The sequence below is a fragment of the Accipiter gentilis genome, chromosome 9 (assembly GCF_929443795.1).
Source record: "Accipiter gentilis chromosome 9, bAccGen1.1, whole genome shotgun sequence".
Taxonomy (NCBI): domain Eukaryota; kingdom Metazoa; phylum Chordata; class Aves; order Accipitriformes; family Accipitridae; genus Astur; species Astur gentilis.
Genome location: NC_064888.1, coordinates 929,612 through 954,841, shown reverse-complemented (window position 1 = coordinate 954,841; position 25,230 = coordinate 929,612). Strand labels below are relative to the sequence as shown.

The following is a 25,230-nucleotide window of genomic DNA, read 5'->3' as shown; positions in this document are numbered from 1 at the left end:
AAGAGAGGCCGATACGGAAATGCAGCACTATTGCATATGGATATTCGGGGCTTGGTTTTGATATCCAAGCCTTGCTAAGGAAAAGTTTCCTAAACTTGGGTTTTCATTTGCTGGAAAGGGTGTGAAGAAACTTGGTAATTAAAACTCGCTTTGGTCATTTCTCAGAAAACACTGGTTGCAACTCTGCTGAATTAGAAAATGAATAAATGCTGAGAGCACGAGAATTCATCCCATACCCTCCTTTTTTTTTCTTTTTTTTTTTTTGAGTGTTTTGTCTTGCGTCTCCAGTTGCTTTTGCAGAATGCTGCTTCTCCTTTCGATGAGGGGGAGCCGTGCTCATAGCCCACGGGACCTTGGATGTGTGCACCCCAAAACATAGCCTAAGAAAAAGGCTCACCCACTGGACTCGGGAAAGCTCTGCAGCAGGTGCTCCACCTCGCCATGAACCAGCCGGGAGCCCGGGACAGTGCCGGTCGTGCTCAGATCGCAGCCGGATCCCCAGGCAGACGCCTTCCACCCGGCCACGAGCCCGATGCTGGATGCCTGGCTGCTGCCCGGGCTTCGATCCAGAGCCCTGTCCCTGATGATTGTGCCGGCTGCGTGGACTTCACAGCTGGCGAGGTGCTCCGCATCACCAAACACCTGAGGAACATCGACAGGAAATTTCAGAACTTCCGTGAGCTCTTCAGAAAAGGTAAATATTTTTCAATCCACTTGTTTGCTTACAAAACAAGCAGATTATGTTCAGCGAAAGCGATGCTGTCTCATTCCTGCTGCATTATTTATTTAAAGCAATGAATTTAGATGGCGCTCAGACAATTTATGGTGGCTTCTCTCTGCGCGGATATTTAATTATGCAAACGTCTTTTCCTATAATGAATTGCATCAACAGATAAAGTTTCAGAGCACTTAGCCATCTAAGTGCACAGGTTTCCTCCAAATGTGATGCAAAAACACTTCAAGTGCTATTGACAGCACCCGCAATTACTCACAAGTGAGTTAAACTGGCTGGCACAAAAGGTGCCTGCGATGTCCCCTTTGGGAAAACCGGGATTCATCATCGGGAAGGAGTCCAAATGTCATGAGTCGAAGAAAGGCTCAAGCTGGTGATGCTCTGGGTGGGAGCCCAAGCGTGTGTCACAGCCCAGAAATGTGCTCCAGCAGAAGTGCCATGCCTTCTGGTCCGGCACCCTGGCACCTTCCCCCTCTCCTCCTTTTTCCCAGGACAGCCTCTCTACTTGCAGGACACTCTCCAGGCTGGAGCCCAAGTAAATAGACCTGAACTGAGATTTAAGAAAACAATCATCACAGGCTTGGTGCTGCTCTAGAAACCTTGTACAGCATGGCAGCATTAACAAAATCCCTTCAACTGCTTGCTGGGACAAGAAACCTCCTGGAGGAATGCCACCTTCTCCACCAAGGCATCCGGAGTTCCCTGTGATCTTGGTCTCTCCACCCACGGCCGCAAGCTGTAGCTCTAGGTCACAGTGACTGCCTTACCCCAGGCATGCCAAACAAGTTGTTTTGGCCATGCTTCTCAAGCAAATTCCTAACTATGGCGGTGCTCTTAGTTTTGCAAAAGGTTTGCTTTTAACAGCCCCCAAACAATGCCGGCTGCACATGGAAATTAGACCTGCCTGAGCTGGCTCCCTCTGGTTTGCTGAGTATCTTTACAAGTGCCCAGCTTGGGACTGCATTTTTGTCTCAGAGGTTGGCCTTCAGGTTGTAAAGACACAAAGATATGCAACACTCCTGCAGCAGTAAGCAGGGACGGCCATTGCTTGGGCTCATGGAGTAGAACCTGGACAAAAGGCAGCGTGGAGCCTCATCGAGGGTCCTGGCCCTGGTGACTAAGGACGGGGCAACTTCTACATCCGTCCCTTCACTGCATGTGGGTTTTCTGCTTGCTTGGGTGTTCAGCATTTGTTATTTTCTGTTTTGTGCAGAACTCGAGTATTTAGGAACAGCCGGGTACCTGTACCACTGTGCTGAAGTGAGTTCATCCTGGGAGAGGTGAGGATGAGAGTTTATGCATGCAAAAAACCCATAATTTTTCCCCTTCTTAATTTTAGGAGAAGTTATTTCAGCTTCTGCTGAAGCCAAACTGGCAGAGTTACTGCAAGCCATCTCCACCTTCCTGAACACATATCCTGCTTTGACTGGGGATGCCATCCAACCTGCCATAGCAACCCTTATCGCCAATATCGATGGTAAATGCATAACCTTAGAGAACCTAACGAGCGCTGTAGTTATTGTCCTCTGCTCAGTGGTGATGGAAAGCTTTCAACCAGGCTCAGCACAGACACACACGGGTGTCCGCGTGCGCAGAAAGCACATCAGTACTGAAGCTGAGCAGAAGTCAGTGATCATCAAGGCTTATTTGTATCCAGATCCCATCGTTAGGGAAGATGGTGCTTTTAAAATGCACAAAAGCAAGATAAAGGCTTAGACGCGAGAGCCTTTTATTTAGGTTGGCAATCGTGCTGGCAAACTGCACCTATCTGTCTGTTTTCCCCTAATAAAGACACATTGCGTTCGGATGGTGAAACCAAAGGACAGAAATGCAAGGCTCCGGGGAGCTGTTCTTGGCTTGGTTATGTCTGTTGGAGTGAGGAGGCGTGTGTCAGGACTTCTCCCAGCACTGAATTCCTGTATAATCCTGTGCAAAACGTTTTCATGTGTTTGCTTGTCAGTGTGTGGCAGCGGGGGGGAGAATTAGATTGACCCACAGAACAGTTGTGATAGCTCTTGGAGGTTAAGGTAGTGTCCTGTGCCATGCCACCTTGGTTGGATGGTTTGAATATTTGGACATTATTTTCTTGGGAGCTCAGATATACTTAAATCTAGAGGGAAATCCTCACCTGAAAACTCGTCTCAGCCTCCTCGGAAGAGAATCATGGTGGTTCCTGGCCTTTATTTGGAGGTCAAATGAGCTTCAAGAGGAAGCACTGAATCTCCCATCCCAATATTCTGTGTATGAGCAGAGCCAGGACCAGCACGAGGCTCCTGGCAGGGACCTGGAAGGAAGGAAAGTGCACTAACCACACTGCCGCTTTCACTCCCCGGGTCCTTTCCTCCCGTGCCTTCAAAAGACTTGCCGATGTGAAAATATGTTTGCCTTATAAAATAGGAGTGGTGACGTAAAGGGAAGTTTAATGAGACTTCATAGGGGGCTGCTCCTGTGTATTGTCTGCAGTAGCTTGCCATTGTGCTTGTTCTAAAATAGTAATTAAAAAAAATTCACCTGTTCGAAACGCAGGAGGAGTTTGCAGGCTGTGCTGAAGGAGCTCAGTGTCAGCAGAGCAGCCAAAGCAGCTTTCTGCCCCATGACCAGTGCTGATCTGACTGCACCGGCAAGTGGAGAGACTGCTGCTACAGCTTCCCTCTGGTTAGAGAACCACGTTATTATGCTGTATACAGCTACCTTGGAAGATGAGCCGTTTCTCAAGAATTCCTGTACTTCCCTTTTGTGAGCCTCTGATCTGCAAAAAAAAGTTTAGGGTTTTACCATCTCCACTTTCACCACCACCCCCCCCCCCCCCCCAAAAAAAAAAACCCAAAAAACCAAACAACAAAAAAGGACATACTCATTCAGCCAGAATGTCTAGGAAACAGTCTCATGAGACTGGCAACTGGGATCCTGAGTTACATTTCTGGTAAATAAGGAGCCATCCTCCTTGCTTTGTGTTGGCTTTCATTAGCTTTTTTAAATATAATTAATTGGAGGGGTGTTGCTGTACTGTGTTGCAATCCTTTTGGCTATAAATGCCTTTACACTAGAAAAACACTTTTTATAGCACTTATCTGTAAGTAAAGCACTTTGCAAATAGGGCATGCTAATTATACTAAACATACTTGTAATTACACCAACCGAACACACAAAACTGAGGCACAGGCTAGGGAAGATTTGATAGGAGAAACTCATCACTCTGCCCTTCTGCTGATCCCAGCAGCACTTTGCCACGGTTATGCATCCCAGGTCTCCTGCTTTCTTCTAAAAGTCAACCATTACCTCCAGAGTCTGAGCAGAAACTGTCACATGCGCCACTTTCACTTAAGCCTGAAACATTCAACACTGAAGGAGTAACTGAGATTCTAGGATTTTTTTTTTTTTTTTTTTAATTAAACAAGTGTTAATGATAGAAGGATCAGCTGAATCTTAACTCCGACTCTTTTCTGGCTGTAGTTAGTGGGACAGAAGAGCCTGTAGATTTGCCTGCCACAAAGTCTGTGGTGCAAGCGCAGGGAGAGATTTCACAGAAGAAATTTAGTAGCATTATTTGAGTCTCTAGCAGGTGCCGAGGAAAGGGAAACTGTTTCTTAGGAGTCCAGGGCCACAAGCGTACTTTTTGGTTGCATAAGAAAACACAGGTTTTTTAAATATTCATTATTTAGCGAAGAAAAAAATCAATGGCTTCACTGCTGAGCAGAAGTTTGTTTGTTGACTGTGACATTTTTGCTGTCAGTTTCTCTAGTATTCGCAAAAGAAAAAAGTTCACTTCAGTTTCTGCTCACTTTGATCTATAATCTTTGAATAAATGTTTTCTATTTCCCATATCAGAGTTTCATCGCTAAATCACCACCAGTATTCCAAAACTGAAGGCAAAATTCACCAATTTTAAAGATGGCAATGCTAGCTACATGCTTGCCAGCCAGTAAATCAGCTGCTTGTGAGCTGAAGCATATCGTACAGCGCGAGGGGCAGTCGGATTTAAAGCCGGATTTAAAGCCTTACATCCCAGTCCACTGTCTAGAGAATGCTCCCAGGCTGAAAAACATCTTGACACAAGCGATGACTTTTTCCCTAACTCATCAAAAACTTACAGAATCAGGGCTTGTTTTTATTTAAGAAGCAAACCATTAAAAGTTTAGATTTCGGTTTTGCTGAGCAGAAGTCGAAAAAGACCGTGATCTCCGAGAAGGCTCCATTACACCCACGCGCTGGTGAAGGGAGCAGAGAAAGGGCGGCTCAGGCAAGGACCACTGCTGGCCCATCCCTGCCCAAGATGCTCATCCTTTTCCTTCTTCTGTCCCCTCTTTTAACCTAACAGCCCTTTCCCCTCACCACCAGCAGTTTCTCCGTAGTTTGTTCAGTGTATTTGGAAGCATGGGTGTTTCTTAGGAAGCAGAGAGTGCTCTCCAGGTAGAAAAACTGGGGCTGCTGCGATAGCTGCAAGCACTGAAGCCAGGAGGACTCAGAAACAGTCCCTTCTCTGCTATCTACCAACATGCATCTGAGCTATGCAAATTTCACGATCAAACAAATGTACGCTGCACACTGTTTCCTTACACGGAAGCGTGTCTGCAGGAAGCAGATTTGGCTACAGCAGCCGCACTCACTGACGGGCACTTCTGCCAGTTAATTTGGGCAGGTCGTCTTCACATGCAGCTATCATGGGCCTTTGGATAATTTCTTCACATCTGATCTGACCAAGAACTTGTGTTTTACTTAATTCAGCTGTGATTCAAAGCTGGGTAATTTGGGATTCTGCTGCTTTCAGACCAAAACACTGAAGATTCAGCCATGGGAGACCCAGAACCAAGTGGTATGTGATGGCATTTGAAACAACCTTTTATATTTTTTGTAATGTAAGCTTTTGGGGCATGGTATGACATATGACACAGATCGGCCTGTAAGCCACCTAGGAAATATGACTGCTAAAACCAGCTGTAAGTTCCTCTAACTGGGGTTTCCATGAAGATCCCGACTGTTCACTTCTCTTAAGTCTTTCTCTGAGAGATGGAGTTGTTTGATGCATTTGTACTGGACACTGACTTATGTAAGAGGAAAGGATGCAAACCCCCTTTTCAGGAGGCAGAATGTACAATGTTTTCTCTTAGAGATTGGAAGTACATAATGCTGGTACTTGCACATCATCAGCCTAAGTCCCTCTGACAAAAATTTTCTATAAGTCCTTTTTCTCAAAGGTGACAACCCTATTTACCCTATTTATGAACATAATGAGTTTAAATCGGAGTAACACTTACCATTTGAGCATCTAAGAGGTCTCTGTACTACCTGGGAGCACAAATCCCTCCTCCCAGAGCCCCACATTCAACAGGGGCTGGTCCCTGGTGCTTCAGGGAGAGGTGGTGGTGGGGGGAAAGCTCACTGGCTCTGTAATCAAGGAAACACAGCAAGCAACATTAGTCCTTTCCCTGCTACTACATTCAAATGCGTTGTTATCCCTGTAGCTAGAAAACTCTTTTCAGCTTGTCTTTCAGCAGCTGGATCTTGTCATGCCTTTGTCATGAAAATTGAAAATCCATTAGCAGAATTTCTATAGCTCATGATCATACACAGAGATAGTTTAAGGATGTCTCAATGTCTGTCATAAACTAAGTTGAGCTTGTTTAGGAACTGTATTGAGAGACTAGTTTTCTGCCCACTCTTGCCCTACAGAACGTTTTTGTGTCTTCAGGAACATCTGCACAACCCTTTGTCAGAACTGACACTAACATTTAACGTGCTCATGATCCAGCGTTGCATGCAGCAGCAAAAGCAGAGCCTGTTTCTGCTCAGTGTTCCCCTTTTGTACATAGCCAGAGCTTGCAGAGGTCCTCTTGCTGCAACATTGCATGTGAAGCTCATGTTAGGCAACTACCCATTGTGTCCACCGCTGCTTTTCAGGGCAGAGACTTCCAGACTAGCGATATAATAGCTGCACTTAATTTGTGGGTGTTCAGCTATATGCTGCAGTGGAAGCATAACCGTTTCTGAGGCCACTTAAAGACTCTCTAATAAATAGCTGCCTTACTTCTTGGCCTACCATCTTGGTCTCATCAAGCACTTTACCAGGAGAGATGATGATACAAGTCTGATCATTTAATAAACCCAACAAAGAGCAGGAATCTGTTTCTGACATCCCTCTAGAAACAACCCTATACATTGATTAAAGATGTATTTTGAGGTTTGTCAGTGAAACAGTTTTTAATGTGTGACCAAGAATACCATTCAGAACATGACATGACTGTAAAAGTCAAATGCCCTTGATATATCCAAGTGTGCTGTATCCACAGAGTGCCTTTTATTAACAAAATCTCATCTGTTAAGGAGAAGGAGGCTTTTTTGACAGCTCTTTTGCAATACAAAGATGACTGGTATAAATGATTTTGTTCAGTCTTCTTTTTTAAGCCAATAAGTGTCCTAGATTCATCCTTCTGTTGCTAATTGAGAGGGTTCTTTTACTGTTTTCCAGTACTGGAAGCATCTGCTGTGCTTCATTGTCAGTCTAAATTCTTCCTACCATTGCTATTGCTAACCTTTCCTTATTCTTTCTCATCAAAGAAATGAACAGCCAGAAGTTTAATGTAGTTGTACTTTTCTTACTTAAAAAGCAAGGTTTATTAGCCAAGAACTGCAGGGGGCTGCCATCTATCAAGGCAAGTCTGTTTTACTAATATTTTCCTCTAAAGCTGGCAATCACCTCATTTTTATTTTGCAAACTAAATGCACCTGTGCTCAGTTTCTGCTGTCAGACATCTCAAAGATTTGCTGCGTGCTCACCTTCTTTTTCAATGAATTGATGTATTAAGTGGAAATTCCCCTTCCTCCCCCTGACATGTTTAATTAATCCCCTCATTAATACATACTACTATTTTAGACATCTGACCTTGCTAGTATTTCCTGTCAGTTGTGGGTGATCGCACGGTTTGGTAGTGGTTCTGACCGCCTCAAAAATTAGCTGATTTGTAAATTCAGTTTTTGCCAGGACCTTTGTTCCACTGAAGCAGGAAGAGAAGATGAGAAATCAGAGTGACAGATGGGAAGCGGTCTTGGTTTTGCAAAACCATTGTCAAGGAACTTGGATTATTTTGTTCCCAAACTGTTATTCCTCACATAGAAATGCTGATCTGGGCAGCTGGAGCAGCGTCCTTTGCTGCCAGCTATAACTGGAGTCTCACTGAGGGATGCCTTGGTTAAAGAGGGAAGATTTCCTGCAGGAGTGGCAGACAACAATTTGAGAGTTTTCAGACTCATTTGGTTCGAACCATGTCATGGCTTAGCAAGCAGGGGATTTTACACAGATGCTGCGACTAAGTGTGTGCCATTTTATGCAGAAACAGGAGATTTGCCCTGGTGGAAAAATTCAGATGTTGTTTTGCAAAGTGCAAGACTGAGCGCAGAGAAGAGGAAGGCGCTACCGGGAACAGGCTTGTGATACCAAGGTTGGCAACGGTGCCACGCGTTGAATTAGGGTTTTAGACATTTATCTCATTTCACGGTAACTGCGGCTGAAAGGGAAGTGATGCTTCTGCTGAATGGCAGAACAAGAGCTTGTCCTGCTAAAAATATCCTCAACGCTCTGCACACCCACCACTGTGGGAGCTTGCTCTCCCTGTAATGCCAGCAAAAGGAGAGAAGAGCGGTGAGCTTTCCAGAAGGTAGATGATGTAGATGAGAGGACAGTCTTGTCCATCCAAGGACGGGGCAGAACTTCACACAACAGCTGGCCGGCTCCAGTGCGAGAGTTGGCCGTGCAGGGATGCTCCCCTTTAGGATGCAGGTCTAGTGCCAATGCTGGAAGAGGTTTCTGCTGGAATTGTCTAAGATAAGAAGAAAAAAGGATACACTGTCCTTCAAGAAACATAGATGGTTTTTAACCTCCAGAAGACTTGAGTTTCTAGATCAGCCTTCCAGTTGTCATTAGGTTGCCCAGTAAGATAACTGGCTTTAAATTGAAGCATCCATTTGTAAATAAGGCTGCAGAGCTTGTAGTGAACGGACAAAGGACTGGGCCAGGGTCTCCTCCAGGCCTGTGGTCCTATATCCCAGCACCATCCCAGCAGATGCTCTGCTACCTAATCCTCACTGGTCAAAGGAAAGGCCTTTCAGCAGGATTTGCAAGTTGTATTAGTTTATGAATATTTCTGGGAGCCTCTGCAAGCCTGCCACGCACAGGAGCTCCATTCTCTTTCTAGTACAGGAAAACGTATACAGATGTTTACATATTTAGCAGGTGGGCAATCAGGAGTGCACAGTTCATCAGGAAGGGACATCTTGAAGGTGTCCAACAGATGGCTAACCGATGACAGCTGTGACAGCAAAGAGCAATACATTTGAGGCAATTCATTTCCTTGATGAGATACATAAGGCACATGAATCATTTGGCCCAGACGTGCACATGCCAAAAAGCCACTCAAAAGACTTCAAATAGATGGGACAAATTGGTGCTGCCCTTGAATGACACAGGGGCTGCGTACAAGGAGACACATGTTTAAACTTGTGAGAATGCAGCTAATAACATCAGCTACAGCAAGGCTAGGGAAACTTTTTATGACCAATTTTTCCACCTTCCTACTTTTACAGTACTACATATAATATTAACTTAGTGAGATGAAGCAAAAGACTTGTGAGAATCTGAGGTTCTTGCTTATCTTACAGTGCCTCACAATAGCTGCTTTCAAAAGCAGAATGTTTCATTTTGCCCATCACCAGTGCTGCTCAAGTTGAGTCACTTCTTCCTGTTGTACAATCCTCTGCTAGTGGTAAACAAGAGAAATTAAAGCTGTCCATCTGCTCCTGCAAAGTAACAAGAGTCGTTAGGATTCACGCTAAATTAGTATGCCTTGGATTTGTTATGTCTTGGATTATGAACAACTTGTGCCTCCTACAGAAAAACCAGAAGGAGATGTTTGGTAAACTGCCTGTCTGAGGTCACCCACCAAGTGCGAAATGTTGATTTATCGTGATTAAGCAGGATAGGCACTGGGTACAGTTTGCAGTCCTCTATTAGCATCACTGGTGCTTTTAAATCCCTTCCCCAGGTGCTCCAAACGTGGCAGGCCAGTCTGAGCGGTTCCTTGCAGTTCCTTCAGACCTCAGTGACTTACGTTTTACAAAAACAAGCGTGCCTTCACACATTTTCAGTGTCTTGTTTCACTTTGGAGTAAAACATTCATTCAGAAAACTTTTAAAGAACAAGGCCAGCATAAATATTAATTATCTGTTCAGCAAAGGCAAGTAAGCTAGGAGCGTTCCCAGCTCATTTCTTGATGCAGAAGGGAACGCAGCATCTGGGCCATGCTGCTCAGCGCTGACTGTAAGTGGAATTGCAGCTTCAGTGTCCCACCCAGCCTTCTTCACAGTTATTTCTATTTTTAAGCTGATGATAGGGTTAGACTGGTTGATGTTCATGACTTGGACACTGTAACTATATGATTGTCAGACAGCACTTTCATCTGACACCAAACAAGGAGATTTGTGGAAAAAAATGCCCAATACTTCCTGGTCTTTCTCTTAATTGTATGTTCAAACACTTTCTCCACATTGTTTGGCATCTTCATATAGTTAAAAAAACCCGTATGCATACATACAAGCTCAAAGTCTCCCTCATTATCAGTACAGACAAGCCAGTCTCTCGCTCTTCTGCGCCATTTTGGCTGGAAGATGACCAGGATTGTACCGCTCCCCCAGCAAGTGCCCAGGAGCCGGGTCTTCCCCCACGTGCTGGGAGTTTCCCAGAGTCATTGGCCTCTCTCAAAGACAACGTGGCTCTGCAAATCTGGGGTCAGCAATAGTGCGATGCTGTTTGTAGGCTTAATGGCAGGCCAGCTCCTAATCAAAACCTGATTTGAAAAATGTGTATTTTTCAGGACTGAGACAAAACCCAGGAGTAGCTATAACTAAATGAGACAAAAACTCAATTTTCTACCAACCATAATTTGAGCAACATTTACAAGTACTTGCTCACTGTCGAAAAGTCAACTATCAGTGAAGCAACTCTAGATTTAGGTCAACCACATCCTGTTTCCTGGAATGTCAAAAGGACAAAGAAGAGTGAAGTTTTCTTTTGTTGTTTGTTTTTTTTTTTTTTTACCAATTGTGCCCCATTTAATATTTTAAAACATTTTTCTTTTTTTTTTTTTCCAGCGACTTTCAGCCTGAGTCAATTTTAGTTTCAGCCCTCAGTGACAAACACATGACAGAGTGGAAAGTGAGATTAAAGGCATCAATAACCCCATGTAAAATGCACGTGTGCGCCTCCGCCCTGTGGGCAAAATACACTTAGACCTCACAGAGGTGCGTGGCAGGAGTGTATTGCCCCTCAAGTGGGGACAAGCCCATTTTATACTTTGCATGCCCAATAATTTGTACCTGCTGGGGGCTGAATCAGCTACAGGATTTCATAATGTAGATTATCACCATAAATAAGCACGTACAATATTGAGAAATGGTCCCCGCACATGAAACATTGCGACACGCACACATGATGCGCAAGGAACGGGCAACTTCTGCAACACAGCCCAGCCCACGGACCGCTGGACTGCAACAATGCCTGGTGTTTTCTATGCACATGGTTCTGCTGACACAGGTTGTATGGCGTGCACGTGGGTTTGATCGAGGCGCAGGGCATGCCGCTGCATCCTGTGAGCCCCTCCGCCAGGTCTGCCAGTACCAAACTAAGGACAGTGGCGTGACTTCAGCTCAGAGTGGCTACGATAAAGGTTTCTGCCCAGTTTCCACAGCTGATCTCCAGTCTGATTGCAAGCTCTAAAACCAGCTTAGATGTCTCCCCTGGACATCTGCAGACTCATTTTCTGGGGGTTCTGCCCAAGGAACCTCGATGAGTTTACTGTTCCTAAGGGTTTTTTTTTCAAATCCCATCTCGCCCTCGAGCTCACCTTGCTGTGCTTTGCCAGGCCATCGCAGTTTGTTGCTTCCCTGTGAATCTGCGCAGGACAGAGGGGCTCAGCCACGCTCCCCTGCACCTCTAGAAACCATCCTGCTGACCTCGGGGAGCTTTGGGTCAGGCATTTCAGTGAAATGATTTCTTCTCCAACTCCAGGTCTGGACAATCAAGAGAGGACACCTGAAAATAGGAAGCGGTACAGTGAGATATTCCGGAGCCTGGATGCCATAGAAATCTCAATTGGAAATGCGTATGTAGAGAAGCAGGGCTGAACTAGTTTTCTGGGTCTTTGGAACCTTAATTTATTTCATTGCATTCTTTTTGACTATACAGGACGGTTGATATGTTCATTGGTGATGCTGACAGCACTGATGACACGGACCTGACCACAGAAAAAGAGGGTGTTCCGGTAGGCAAAGAATGAGATTCATTTTATTAAAGAAATTACCTATGTCCATTGCCAAAGCGCATGATTCTATGTTATTAAAGTTGGGGTTTGGGTGATCATCTGGAAAAAAATAGTTACAGCTCTTACTTGAATAGACAGAAAAGAACTGTACAACACTTGGTTATAACAATGATTGAGGTGGCCACAGAGCAGATAATATTTAGTGGAAACACTCAGGCATTTACTGTCTGGATTTATATTTTTCTGAAAAACAAGATGTGGAAATCGCTGGTTTAAGTTCTGCGTGCTAAGAAAAAGATCAGACAAGACAGCAGACGCAGAATACATTTGAGAGTCATGCATCAAAAATCTCTAAAATTTTGGCCTTAAGGAGACCTTCAAAATAGAACTTAATGGGTTTTTTTTGCTTACTTTTGGCAGTATGGGACTTTGGGGGATTATCAGCCTCATTTCACGCTTTTTGTATAAACAAAAGGTCTAGGAACTTAATTTTTCTCTGACAGCAACTGTTCTCATGTAATCATATTATCCCATGAGCTAAACTTAAAGATAAAAATCAAATATTTTGCCATTTGTAGTAAAACAAGAGCTGCCAGCATTCAGTCTTGCAGCCCTTTTCCAGCTTTGATCTCTCTGCCCTAATCATGTGTTTCCTCCGTGTTTCTGCCTGTGGTAGGCTTTTATACCATGCTACCTTCCCTCTGTCAAATCTCAGGCTACTATTTTAACTGCACTGAGTTGCTTAGCTAAGCAAAATCGGCACTCCAGCTGGCCTCTTTGAAAAATCCTCCAATTTCTGAATACTCATTTTTCTTTCAGCATTTTCCTCTTTTTTTCTTTCCCCCCACAGCTCAGTGAAAGTTTCTGCAAGAGCAAAACCAGTTCAGAGAGACAAGTGCAGGCAGAAATAACAGGTAACATTGCTAATTAAAAATCAAAGAGGTGACATAAGAACACTTAGTCAGTCACCTGGCAACAGTCCTGGCAGCATTCTAATGACATGGATGAATAATGCCGGTGTCTCCGCTGGCATCGGTCTCAAGCTGAGCTAGGGCTGATGCCCAGCAAGGATGCGGATGCCTGTTTGAGCTCAGCAGTCCCACCGCTTCCTCCAGCACGCGGATCTTCCCCTGTTCATCCATTAACATCTCGTTAGGGAGCTTCTCATGAGGTCTTGGTTTTTAAATACTGAGACATCAATTCCCAAATGTCTGCTGGTTTTAAGCACAGTAAAGATCAACCCAGTGAAACTTGGGATACTCTGAAACACTTTGTGACCTGCTGGGAGGGTTCTTACCAGCTCTGTACTTGTCACTGGCATCATAAAATGCAACATAAAATTGTTTTTTTCTTCATATAAAGAAAAAAAAAATTCTAAGCTGCTTTCTCACAGTTTTCAGCTTGAAATGTGCTTCAATTTGCTCACCACAGTGTGGTGAATCCGTATTAGGTTCCACTAAGGAATAAGAATACTTCCTGCAACTCCCCAGTAACCCATTAGGTCCTTCACTTTTGTATTTCAAAACAAACTGAATAAAAATATTTCATTAAAAGCAGAGGGCAGAGGAACATACATGTCTAAATTACCTGGAACTTGTGTGGCTCCATGGGCAGGACTGCGTGGGGTCGCCATGAAGTAGATCATGATGACATTGTTCAGCGAAAGACCTTTTTTATGGCTGTTATCTTGAGTATTTCACAGCACCAACTCTTGAGACTCCAATTTTGCCACTCTTGGGGGACCCCATCAGCCAGAGCCATTCTGAACCTGGATTTATTCTGTTGCAGTTCAGGAGGCAGACGAAATGCTGATAAAATGTGAAGGTGGCATTGACGCAGCCCTTGAATATGCCAAACTGTGGTGTAAATACGTCAAAGAGCTTCTCAGCTGGATTGAAAAACGTCTGAGTTACGGTGAGTCTGTGCACAGAACCAGCTGGGAGTCCGTACACTTTTTGATAGCTTTTTTTTTTTTTTTTTAAATCATAGCTGAGAACACAGTTGCAAGCAAAAGTATACAGGTTAGAAACTGGCCAAACGCCAACCCTTTTGGTTGCTTTTGCCTGATGACAAAGACATGGGGTCAGAATTTCTTCTTCCCTGAATGGTCCTTATTGACTGGAATGACCTCTGGCTTTGACAAACCCACCTCTGTGACCGTGAATCTGGTGTCTAATTCACTCTGCCCTTCTACAGAGACAGAGTTTGCCAAAGGGATGGTGAAGATAGCAGAATCAGGACGAAATGCCATCTTCCACCAGGTATGGGTCCTAGCGATGTTCCTACTTCACTGCACGGGGTTCCCTTCGGAGGAGGATGGGAGTCCTATGCAGAGCAAATGTGAGGCTGTCTGCACATGTGAACCACTTGTAGAGTCCAGCTTAAATCCTACAGCAAACCTAAATCCTGCCTCCAAAGCCGTTCCTAAACGTCTCACTAGAGGAACAGTTCCTTTTTTTTTTTTTTTTTCTAAGAGCTTATAACATGGAGTAATTGTTTGGACAATTAGATATTCAGCAAGGCAAGGCATGGAGTCAATACAATACTGTCCAGCATAAAAACCTTTCTGCTTCCAGCATCCTACTATCTGTGTTGTCTGAAATAACTCCCCTTCATTTAACCAGTGTAGACACTGTCACTTTTCCATAATAGATCTCAGTCATACCTACCAAAAGCTCTTTAATTTAGGAAAGCTGCAGTGATTATCCATCTCTTTATATCTGCTTTTTTGGTTTCTGCAGTACAACATGCCTCTTCGGGCGCTCTATACAATGGTCCTGGAACATGACATAAAGGTTGGAAATTCAGCTACCGAGACTGCAGGATTGCTCCAACAGAAGGAATTCTACCAGGTACTGCATTTCTCTCTGGATTAGACAAATTTGCTGAAAGATTAGATAGGACGATATATCCTGGTCCAGGGGGTGGAGGGGATAAGAGAATGAAATGCACACCAAGTTTAAGGGAAAAAGAGGCATCTTGCAAGGCTTGCTTTCTAATGTCACACCCTCATCTGTTGGATCCTTTTTCCTGCCTCATGAGGAACTGTTGCCATCCTAACTATTATTCCTCGGCAGCCTCTGTCAGCTAAGAAGAATGAAATTGAGAAATGGAGGAAAGAATTCAAAGATCAGTGGACAAAGGAGCAAAAGAGAATGGTAAGAGGCTGGTACATGGGCCTGACCTTCATGCCAGTCACGGCTCAAAACACTGAAAACAAAAGTTTATGGACAAGCAGTAACTAAATAATGTAATATGCATCCTGCTATCGAATAAAACTACTCTTTTAAAGAGTACAAGGGGGAGTGCTGGCAGCATTCCTATGCCATCCTGCCTGTGCTGCCTGCTGGATCCCATCACGTCCTGCCAACTGCAGAGGCTGGCAGAACGAGGAGGCAGCTTGGGTTTGCACGTGCTGGCACTAGGCTGTCTTCAGTCGAGAGGGATCCCCTGCAAAGGCAGGCTCTGTGCCTGTGACCCCCCTGCCAAAACCCAGCTGCACAAACTCTGCTACCACTTCATCAGCAGCCTTTTTCTCCAGGGATTCCTGCTGGGGAGGAAGATGCTCCCGGGCACCTTGCAGAACATGACGCAAGATAGCCAGGTCTCTACGCAGCTGTAGAGGAAACCCAGGGGCTCCCTTAGAGCTCCTGAACTTTGGGAGGAGAGGGAGGGAGAATACTGGCCTCCATTTGAATGATAATACCCATTTGAACTCAGAGACAGGCACTTCCCTTATAAGCAGAGTACTGCTGTGACTTGTTCTTACCACTGCCTTGCCAGGCTTCCTAAACCTGTTCCTTTCCCTATTCAAGAATGAGTCCTTGTCATCCCTGCGCAAGTCCCGCCTGCAATACATTCAGCGCTGCGAGGAGCTGGAGAAAGCAAAGCACTTGAGTGCCAAGGCAGAGGACGAATACCAGAGCACAGCTATCACCAACCCTGGCAGCGCCAACAAGCAGCTGGAGAAGCGACGCCGTTCTTGCGAGGAGGCACAAGCCAAGGTGACGAGTTCAGACCAGGCTGCTGGTATTCCCAGTCATCTCACGCACCATGTTATGGCATCTTCTCACCCGTCCTGGTGACTTTGTCCTCCTTTGCTCCATTTCTGGTCATGCACAGGTTCAGGAAGCAGAAGCTTTGTACAAGATGTGCATCAGCGATGCCAACTTTCGGCAACAAGAACTGGAGAAAGTGCGAGCACGGATCATCTCGCATATTCGGAAGCTCATTTACCAAGGGGATGAGGTCCTGACGTGGGTATGTGTAGTCTCAGTTTCTCCTCCAATCCTCATTTCAGGGAAACTGCTGTTTGGGATAAGACTTCTAGACTCTTCACCATTTCACTGTTGAGCCACCCTATAACTGAACATTCTCAAGCAGCTGAAATTAGGGGAGTGCTCTGGACATTGCTTTGCTGCCAACCTGCTACCAAAAAATCTCAGATATATAATCACATTTTCAATTGCTACTGCTTTGAGGACGCAGATGTCTGTAGAAAAGGTCTAGGGGGAAAAAATCCTAGAACAAGAAACAGTGGCAAATAATTTTTATCTGACCTGTTAAGTAGAACTATCAATAAGCAGAAGTGCAGGTAACAAAGTTTGGGTAATAAAAAACTGAAGACTGGTGAATGACTATGAGATCCAAGGGAGGAAAAAGCACCTGGGCTTTGACTAGCAATGGTTTTTTTGTTTTCTTTCCCTTGTAAGGTCACTTTAAGGATGTTCAAGCAGCGGCAGACTCAGTCAGAACAGATTCCAGTGGGATACCAGTACCTGTCCGAGGTCTGCAAGCCATACAAAGCAGGCGAGAAATACCTGGAATTCATTCAGGCTCTGCAGAAGAAAGACATTCATATGGAAGTGTTTGAATTCGAGCCATTCACTTCCGGAGGGCAGAGGTAAAACAAAAAGTGGAAAACCCACATCCTAGCTGAAAGGTCAGAAATATATCTTGCACAGAACAACAACAACGTTTAAAACACATTTATAAAGTCACTAGCAATGCTGCAGCATTATGATTGCTAATTACAGAAAAGCCCACAGCCTCAGATGTTAGGATCTTTTCTCTCTGCATAGCTCCGCTAATAAAGAACAGATATCTAAAGATGCACCTGGTTCCTTCTGCTGAGCACAGGACCAATATCAGTGAAATGAAGGCAGCAGTTTTGTACCACATCCCTTCAGTTATTTCTACCATTTGCCAAAGATTTGGATTGCTCTTTTCTCACAGGGGTCCTGTTTGATATCTAAATTTTTCCTGCGGATAGAAAAGGTGAAGTTATATTGAACAAATTTGTTTTCCTAGTTTGGTGCAAGTGTTTATTATAGCCTCCTTGAAAACTCAACTTACACCTGTAAGCTGCCTGAAACAGATGCTTTGTGTCGGGTACCCATAAGGCACCTCAGTGATGCAATATTGTCTGTTATTCTTCACTGCTGGAAAATTGATAGCAACCCCTTCTCAGGTCCCCTCCCAGTGGCAAAAAGAAGATGGCATTGCATTACACAGGACCCTCTTCTGCAGCAAAGGACACAAACATGCCAGAAGATATATCCAGAAAACAGTTCTCCACAAACGGTGAACACAGTAGGTTGAATTTAATAAAGATGACCCAATTTTCTCTCAAGTCACTGTAGTTTAATTTAGATTATTAGCCAAAGAGGTGGGAGAGGTTCTCAAATTCTTAGGGCAGTACTTAAGGCTTTGCTCAGACTGGGAAAAAACATTGACAAGTATTTATGGATTTTCTTGGGAGTTTGGTGTGGACTTCAACCCCGTGTTGAAGTATCCTGAGAGTGCTTGGGATGGTCTGTCATCGTATCCACCTTCCACAGGTGCAAACAAATCCCTCTGCAGCGACACAGAAAGCCTCGGTGGGAGTTGTGAATCCCGGTCCCTGGATTCTCCCAATTCTAGCCCAGGTGAGAGCTGCAGAAATTTTTGCCTAATACTGCCCCAAAACCTAAAACGGGAATAAAGTCTGCACTGACCCACTTTGTGTATCATGAGGATGAGAACAGCTGTTTATATTTTCACTCTTCTCAAGGAAACTCTAATAGGAAATTGTTGAAAGCTCCATCCACCAGCACCATGTCCTCCTCAGATGATTTTGAAGAGAGAGATTCCTTGCAAACTTTTGAAAATGGTGAGCCACACACATATTTGACTCACTAGGTGGAAACCGTGCTTACATATCAGTTCCTTTTCACACTTTAATGCTGTTTCCACAGAAAATGGTACATCCCAGCAGCAGTTTAAGAACATCCTCCTCTCCAGTGCAGCGCAGACCCACCGGCTCCGGAAGCTGCGGGGACCATCCAAATGCAGGGAGTGTGACACTTTCATGGTCAGCGGCTTTGAGTGTGAGGAGGTGAGGGCTAGAAGATGTCATTGCAGATGCCTCGCATGGGAGCCTGGGGTGACCATCATGTTGCTGAAAATCTGCGGGAATGAGGGGCCCCTCTGCAAAGTTCTGTGCTTTTTCTTCCTCTGCATTACACAAGGAATGTTTTTCTTCCCTTGAGTAAGCCACCAGTTGCCACTTGCCTGAAGCAACTCTCTTGGGTTTGGTGGGACTTTGATGGTTGGGGGAACAGGAGAAATCCTTCAAGTTCAGCCACCGCTGCAGTGCTGGACCACAACTAGACCATAACGTGGGTCGGTTCTCCCGTTTCAGTGCTGCCTAGCCTGCCACAAGAAGTGTCTCGAGAACCTGCTCATCACCTGCGGCCACAAGAAGTTGCCCAACCGAGTACCTCTTTTTGGCATTGACTTCATGCAGGTTCCTCGAGATTTCCCAGAGGAAGTTCCCTTCATAGTGGTGAAATGCACCTCAGAAATTGAAGCCCGTGCCCTCGGGGTGCAGGTGAGTAGCCGGTTATTCTTGCTTTGGTCTTCTCTGTATCCAAAACTCCTGACCTCTCCCCCTCTGAACCATGCAGGGGATCTATCGGATAAGTGGATCCAAAGCCCGGGTGGAAAAGTTGTGCCAGGCGTTCGAGAACGGACGGAGCCTGGTGGAGCTCTCCGAGCACTCCCCCCACGACATCACTGGGGTCCTGAAGCATTTCCTGAAGGAAGTAGGTACCAAATATCTGCCGGGAGGGCAGGGCTCAGCCAACCGCATTCCTCAGTGCCAGACCAGCAGGGTGAAGTAACATGCTGTTTTCCTCCCCTCTCACTGCAGCTTTCGGCACCGGTGCTGCTGTCCCACCTCTATAATGATCTCATTGCACTTGCCAAAGATTTGCAAAAACCTGGGGAAGAAAAGTTGGACTGTGCAGGCTTCCCTTCCGATCCCATCCAGAGCATGAAGGACTTGCTGAGCAAATTGCCTGGAAGCAACTACAACACTCTGCGACACCTCATTGCGCACTTGTACAGGTGAGGAGTGTGCTGGTTGTCATGCTGGTTAGTGTCAGGTCTGACCACAGGACATCCCTGTTGAGACCTCGCTGCCAGAGGAGCGGCTAGCACAGCACCAAATGTGTACGAGAAGAGCGTCTGGGCTTCCTTGACCTGGGAGAGCCAAGCAGGCAGTTGAGGAGGGTAAAAACTTCATTCATGGAAAGGACCATCTTGCAGCAATTAGGAGAAAGTCTCAATGACCAAGAAGGACCAGAAGGTCCTTACTGATAATGCTTCATAAAGCACAGAGCAAGAGGTCAAGGAGTAACTTGAATCAAGCTCTCTTTCACCCAGCTCTGAGCACAGGTCACAAGAAACAGCCACTCTCAGTGGGGCTGCACCATCCAGACAGATCCAGGCAACTTCTGAGATTTTTTTTCTCTGGAGTTTCCCTGCACAGACCAGAGCTCTGCTCCCCATAAAAGATGGGAGTTCTCTCTCCACTAAGAAATGGGGGTTTTAGTGCATTCCATCTGTGTACTCAGTGCATTTGGGTTGAGAGCTGGGAAGCCCCTAACAGTCCTGTTTCCCTTCCCCAGGGTGGCAGAGAAATACGAAGAGAACAAGATGTCCCCAAACAACCTGGGCATAGTATTTGGGCCAACTCTGATCCGGCCAGGCTCAGGGAGCGATGTCTCAATGTCATGCCTTGTTGACTCTGGGTATCAAGCCCAGATTGTGGAGTTTCTCATTCAGAACTACGAAAGGGTGTTTGGGATGGATGACCTGCCTTCATCCTTATCCCTTGGATGTGAAAATCCTTCGCAAGAAGCATCGACAGAAAAGGATGAAGGACCTCAGAGCCCAAACACAGTCCAGACTATAAACCTAGAGGTAGAGCTCCCAGACACCGAGCTGGGCTTACTGACCCTGCTGTAGAGACAGGAAGGTGGACTAGCGATTAAAGAGAACTCGTTCCGTGGATAACAAAACCATTTGCTATCAGAGGGTTATTCTGAGAGGAAGGAGCAGAGAGCCTGTTGCACATGGAGTGGGAGAAACAGAAAAAATTGATAAGCTACAGATCACTCAGCAGCTTCTCAGACCAATCTGGATAGTGGTTTTGCTCCATGTTTTAGATTCCAGTCATGCTGGAAAAATTGTGGGGTTCCCCATACTAAATAGCCTGGGATACTGCTGTTTCTCTCTGTAAACAGCTCTACAACTTTGGAAGCAGCTACCTGCACTTAAGACCCAGCAGATCCCCTGCTACAGCCCTACAGGGCTCTGCTGCATCCCTGAGCAGTGGCCACGGACCCCGTTTTGCCTGCCCTGTTACTGAGTGTTCTGCGTTCTTCCCAAGCTTCGTGGCTCTTTCCTCACAATATTTCACAGCACTTTAAAAAACACAAATGGGCATAGCATCCCTGAGACGGGACATGGTGGGTTTTCTCCTTTTCACAGTTGTTTGATGAGCAAGAAAGAGGAAATGATTTTCCTAAAGTTAAGCCAAAGGAAGCGAGATCCAGGTTCAGGGACTGTCTCCTGCTTTTGAGTCACAGATGCTTATGTGCAAGACTGTGCCTGCAGTGACCCTATCCATGTCTGGCATGCAGTAACACTGCTTTCTCTACAGGTCCAGCTCACTGAGGAAGCAGAAATTAGAATAACTATGATTACAGTTGAAATAAAATCACCAGGGTAGACACAATTCACTTCTTGTGTGCCAAAGTCCTACAGGATTAATAAACTTTCACAGAAAGCACTTTGAGATATACACAACTATTTCCTTTGACTATTTTCAAAGCCATTTTTATCTGCTTCTGCAGTGTGACTGAATTCCACAGACAGTTTCACAAACCTTTAAAAAGGGGAGTTGCTTCTAAGGCCGCTCTCATTTTGCCATTAATAGAACCGACCTCTGGAGGGCCTGCCCAGGTGACCTGATCCTTGTGCAAACTCAGACTGGATCCGTACCAATTATGACTCCCAGGCACTCCCGAGTCCTTCACTCACCCTCCCATTTGCATTTGATGATAATTACTCTGCTCCAGTTAACAGCTTGGTTTCTGACGTTTCCCCTTTTTGTTCTGAAATGGGCTACTTCAGTGTTCCATGGGACATGGGAATCAGTCTCAGCACAGAGCTGCTCCACAGAAAGCAGCGTCTGCTTTCTGGGGTAAGTTTTGTGGCAGTTGTGTTCTGCCAGTATGGATGCTGGAATTGGCAGGTCTTGAACCATAATTTTCCCTCATGGCCCTGCCCTGTGACCTTCTGCAACCTCCCTCCCTATTCCCCCAAGTGTTACAGATAATCTAAGAGAAATCAAGGCATTTTCAGCGTAAGCAGTTGCCTCCGTTCACTTGGCTCTAACAGCACTTGGGGTAAAGTGGACATTGACAGTATCTTCATGTCAAGTAAGAGTCCTGTATAAACACTCATGGCTTTTTCCAACAGAATTTCTCCTCCAAGCACGGTTTAAATGTGGACTGTGTGTCTGATAACTCATCTTCCAGGGAAGCCATCAATGAGCTGACTGTGGAGGGAGCCCACAGTCCATTAAGCACGGATGCCCTAGGTAAATAAAGTGGTGATTGTGATGCTGTTACAGATTGTCTTGTAGCATGTTTGCTGGTTTTCACACCTCCTCCCTATCTGCCTCTACATTACACAGCAGACAAAGCATAACTGGGGCCTCTTCCACATCGCTGCTCAGTCTCTGTGCAGATAACCTACTGCAGAGCAACTGCCACATAGCTCACATGAAAGCACAAGCACATTTTCTGCTGTTCTCACGAAGGGCTTTTCCCTGCTGCTGCCTCAGCTCGAGCCCACAGTCACCATCAGCAGCTCTCCTGGCTTTAATGTATCGAGGACAGCTTTAAGAATATAAGCCTGATCCGTATCTTATATGTCTTTCAAATGCATATCTTGTGATTGCTCTTGATTAACAAAGCTTTTAGAGGGAGGTGTTTTAGCCTGTTAATGCAGGAGGGATCTCGGTATCCTTTCTAACAGGAAAAGAAGTCATAAGCCAAAATTGTTTGTCGTAGTAACCTTGTCTCACTGATCTAAGATAACTGTCTAATTTTTTGTTCAGAGATGAATACAAGTATTGGCTCGGAGCTGGAGGAACTGGAGGACTCTGTGCAGGAAAAGACAGACAGCGATTCAGACACAGTCCTAGGGACCCAGCCCAGATACCATTTCAGCCGACAACCTGTAAAATATATTCGAACACAGGCAAAAATGAAGCCAGTCATTCCATTCAATTTGCCCTTGAGGTCTACCACATTAGCCAACATGGCAATGGAGCCTGGTGCAGAAGGGAACCCTACCACCAACAGCAGCTCCCCAACAAAGGACATCCTGGAAGAGAGCACCAGGAGCAGTAACAGCGTGACCGACACAAGCACACTCAAGCAGCGCTTAGGAGGGAGACAGCAGCTCAAACATTTTGAGATCACGCAGGAAACCGCCAGGATTGTCTCAAAGTTTAAAGTCGATGACGCTTCTGCATCCCCTGAGCCTTTTCTGGAGAGCACAGGATCTACTGAGAAAGCAGAGGACCTCAGCCTGACATACCTATAGGAAAAACCCCTAAGGGTAACAGATAATAGCAATGGAAAGGGAGAGAGGAATGAAATCCTACACCTGCTGAACGAAGGAATAGCAATGGTGAGAATAACCTCCTATTTGTATTTACCATGCAATCTGGAGAAAAAGCACCAGCTGTGAACTTCCTGGCAGGCTTTCAGCTAACTCAGGAGTTGCTCTTTATTCATTAACAAACCCATAAAAGTGATAAGAAGCAAGCCCAACAGCTCACTCTCTGGAACATGCCCTGTTTAGCATGAAGGACAATGCAAGAAGTGGAGGGAACACAGATTGCCTGGCTAGAAAGATGTCACCAGGAAGGAGGCAACTGAAATGTAGGACATTGGACATAAAACATTCCCAAATGGTCATTTTCTGGCAGCTGCAACAAGCACTGATTTATGTCATTTTTATTTCACAGCATTTTTGAATGTAATAGAACAGGGTACACAGGCAAAGCTCATGTACTCAAGATCCTTCTGCTTCTGTTGCTGGAGCTTCAACTTGCTAGTCAGCACAAAGCCATTCTGTAAAGGGAAAAAACACTGCTGTACTCTGAGCTGGACCCCATTTCTCCAAAACATTAATTCTATTTCCCTCAAAGCACATTGAGCTTCTGCAATACTTCCATGTGAAGCTGCTGCTGTCATGAAGGTGGCAAAACCCTGAACCCCCAGCAGAGAAGAAGATTTCTTGGATCCAAGACCAGGTTGCTCTGACTTGCCGGGTCTCCATCTCACCTGCCCGTGGGTTGCCGCAATGCTCCTTTCTGCCTCCCAGCAGCGGATTTTCTGTCCACCAAATTTTAACATGAGGACAGGAAAAACTCTGTCCTATAGTGCCATCTCGTGACGCATGCACGGGGAAGACAGGCTTCCTATACTGTTCACTCCCGGGCATAATAGCTTTTGCATTATAGGATGAGCAGCATTACAGATTTCCTTGGTGTTTGGTTGTGCATGAAAGTCAGATAACAACTTAAAAACTTCTGCACTAGGGGAGATTTCAGTGATTATCGTCAGCTGCAGAGACACTAGGAGATGTAAAAAGGCATCAGAGCTAAATGCTAAAGGAAAATATTACATTTTCCCCAAATAGCTCAAGAGGTTAAGCAAACTACTTCACAAATTTCTTTCGTCTCATCAACAGACTATGTTCTGGTCCTGTTTCTTAACAAGGCTGTAAAAGAAATGCTAAGGATCTGTTCTTAGTATTTGTACAGTTCAGGCTAAAGAGAGTTTGCATCTCTGGAGCAATGTATATTTGTTAATATAGTGCTTCGAATTCTTGAATACTAAATTATCTTTTACGGTAGAAGTTCTGTAATAAATTACTGTGTTTTATTATAAGCTTATCTTGTATTTGTTAAACATGAATAGGGAAGCCTTAAGTAAACACTCACTAGACTATTATTAACAGTGCCAAGTGCACACAGGTTTCTATAAAACAAAGGTAACGCTTGCCCACAAGAATTTATCATTTGAGGAACCAGCAGAGCTAGAATAATAGCCCTGGTAAAAACCCTAGTTTCCTTTTCCTCCTGCGCACTTAAATAGGAGATTCATTCTACGCAGAAGTATTAGGGGCTTGTACAGCACAACTCCTGCCATCCACCTCTGCCCTCTGCTTTTCCTTCCAGTGATCCAATACATACAAAAATGCTGTTAGAGAAAACACACTCACTCTTACCTTGTAACTCCTCATTACTTGCTGCTTTCCGCAGAGCTGGTAATTTGTTGAGGGTAGGAGCTGCCAAAGCAACACTTCCAGCCAGAGTTGTACGGCTGCCAGGTCCCGCTCGTGTGGGGAAAGCTTGGATGCAGGGTCTGAAACATCACTCCTCCTGCTCGGGATGGGGGTTTTCTGTCATCCAGCCACAGCTAACATGGCTTAGTTTGGAAACAGACACACTGAATTTTAGAAGAAACTTGGCAGGGAGGGAAGCATCATTTCCTCAATTCTTCCCACCTCCTTGAGGCTGCATCGTCACTTCAAAGGAACAGACTCAGCTGTATTTATGGATAGCAAGGAACAGGCAACAGTACTGTGAAGCACTAACAAGGAACAACCTCACTTCCCCATTCAAATTGATGGGTGTGTGGGGGTGCTGGCAGAGAAGATCTTGCAAACATCTGATTTTCACAGCAGCACCTTACATAAATGGCTATCTAACTCTCCCACTCAGAGCTATACCACAGAGAACAACACCATTATCTGGGTAATTGATATATAAAGCCA

General features: G+C 45.2%; 1 protein-coding gene and 1 long non-coding RNA gene across 4 annotated transcripts; one reads left to right on the top strand and one right to left on the bottom strand.

Annotated features, from left to right (window-relative positions):
• Positions 1-266: 266 nt before the first annotated feature.
• On the top strand, positions 267-24,322 carry GMIP (GEM interacting protein). 3 transcript variants are annotated; one of them, XM_049811290.1, is made up of 22 exons: positions 267-694; positions 2,073-2,210; positions 11,790-11,883; positions 11,967-12,042; positions 12,893-12,956; positions 13,831-13,956; positions 14,239-14,303; positions 14,784-14,894; positions 15,120-15,200; positions 15,858-16,046; positions 16,165-16,302; positions 16,755-16,945; positions 17,513-17,634; positions 17,883-17,969; positions 18,095-18,193; positions 18,279-18,418; positions 18,725-18,913; positions 18,990-19,127; positions 19,235-19,431; positions 19,995-20,289; positions 21,853-21,973; positions 22,496-24,322. In XM_049811290.1, exons 1-22 carry the CDS (start codon positions 442-444, stop codon positions 22,984-22,986), a joined length of 3,405 nt encoding a protein of 1,134 aa, XP_049667247.1. In that variant the 5' UTR covers positions 267-441; the 3' UTR covers positions 22,987-24,322. The 3 variants fall into 3 exon arrangements, with proteins under 3 accessions (XP_049667247.1, XP_049667248.1, XP_049667249.1); XM_049811291.1 differs by lacking the exons at positions 267-694; positions 2,073-2,210 and adding an exon at positions 5,304-5,546; XM_049811292.1 differs by lacking the exons at positions 267-694; positions 2,073-2,210; positions 11,790-11,883 and having other exon boundaries at positions 11,993-12,042; positions 13,836-13,956.
• LOC126043235 (uncharacterized) lies at positions 2,420-6,188 on the bottom strand. Its single transcript, XR_007507362.1, has 3 exons — positions 5,989-6,188; positions 3,425-3,482; positions 2,420-3,017 (listed from the first exon to the last, which is right to left on the bottom strand). It is a non-coding gene; the product is annotated as an uncharacterized LOC126043235 (long non-coding RNA).
• Positions 24,323-25,230: the final 908 nt, after the last annotated feature.

Excerpts from the sequence above, each read along its gene's own strand:
- GMIP (XM_049811290.1), top strand. The coding sequence starts at position 442 with ATGAACCAGCCGGGAGCCCGGGACAGTGCCGGTCGTGCTCAGATCGCA. Across the intron at positions 16,946-17,512 it reads TTCACTTCCGGAGGGCAGAG|GTCCCCTCCCAGTGGCAAAA; the intron begins GTAAAACAAAAA and ends ACCCCTTCTCAG. Across the intron at positions 17,635-17,882 it reads CTCCACAAACGGTGAACACA|GTGCAAACAAATCCCTCTGC; the intron begins GTAGGTTGAATT and ends CACCTTCCACAG.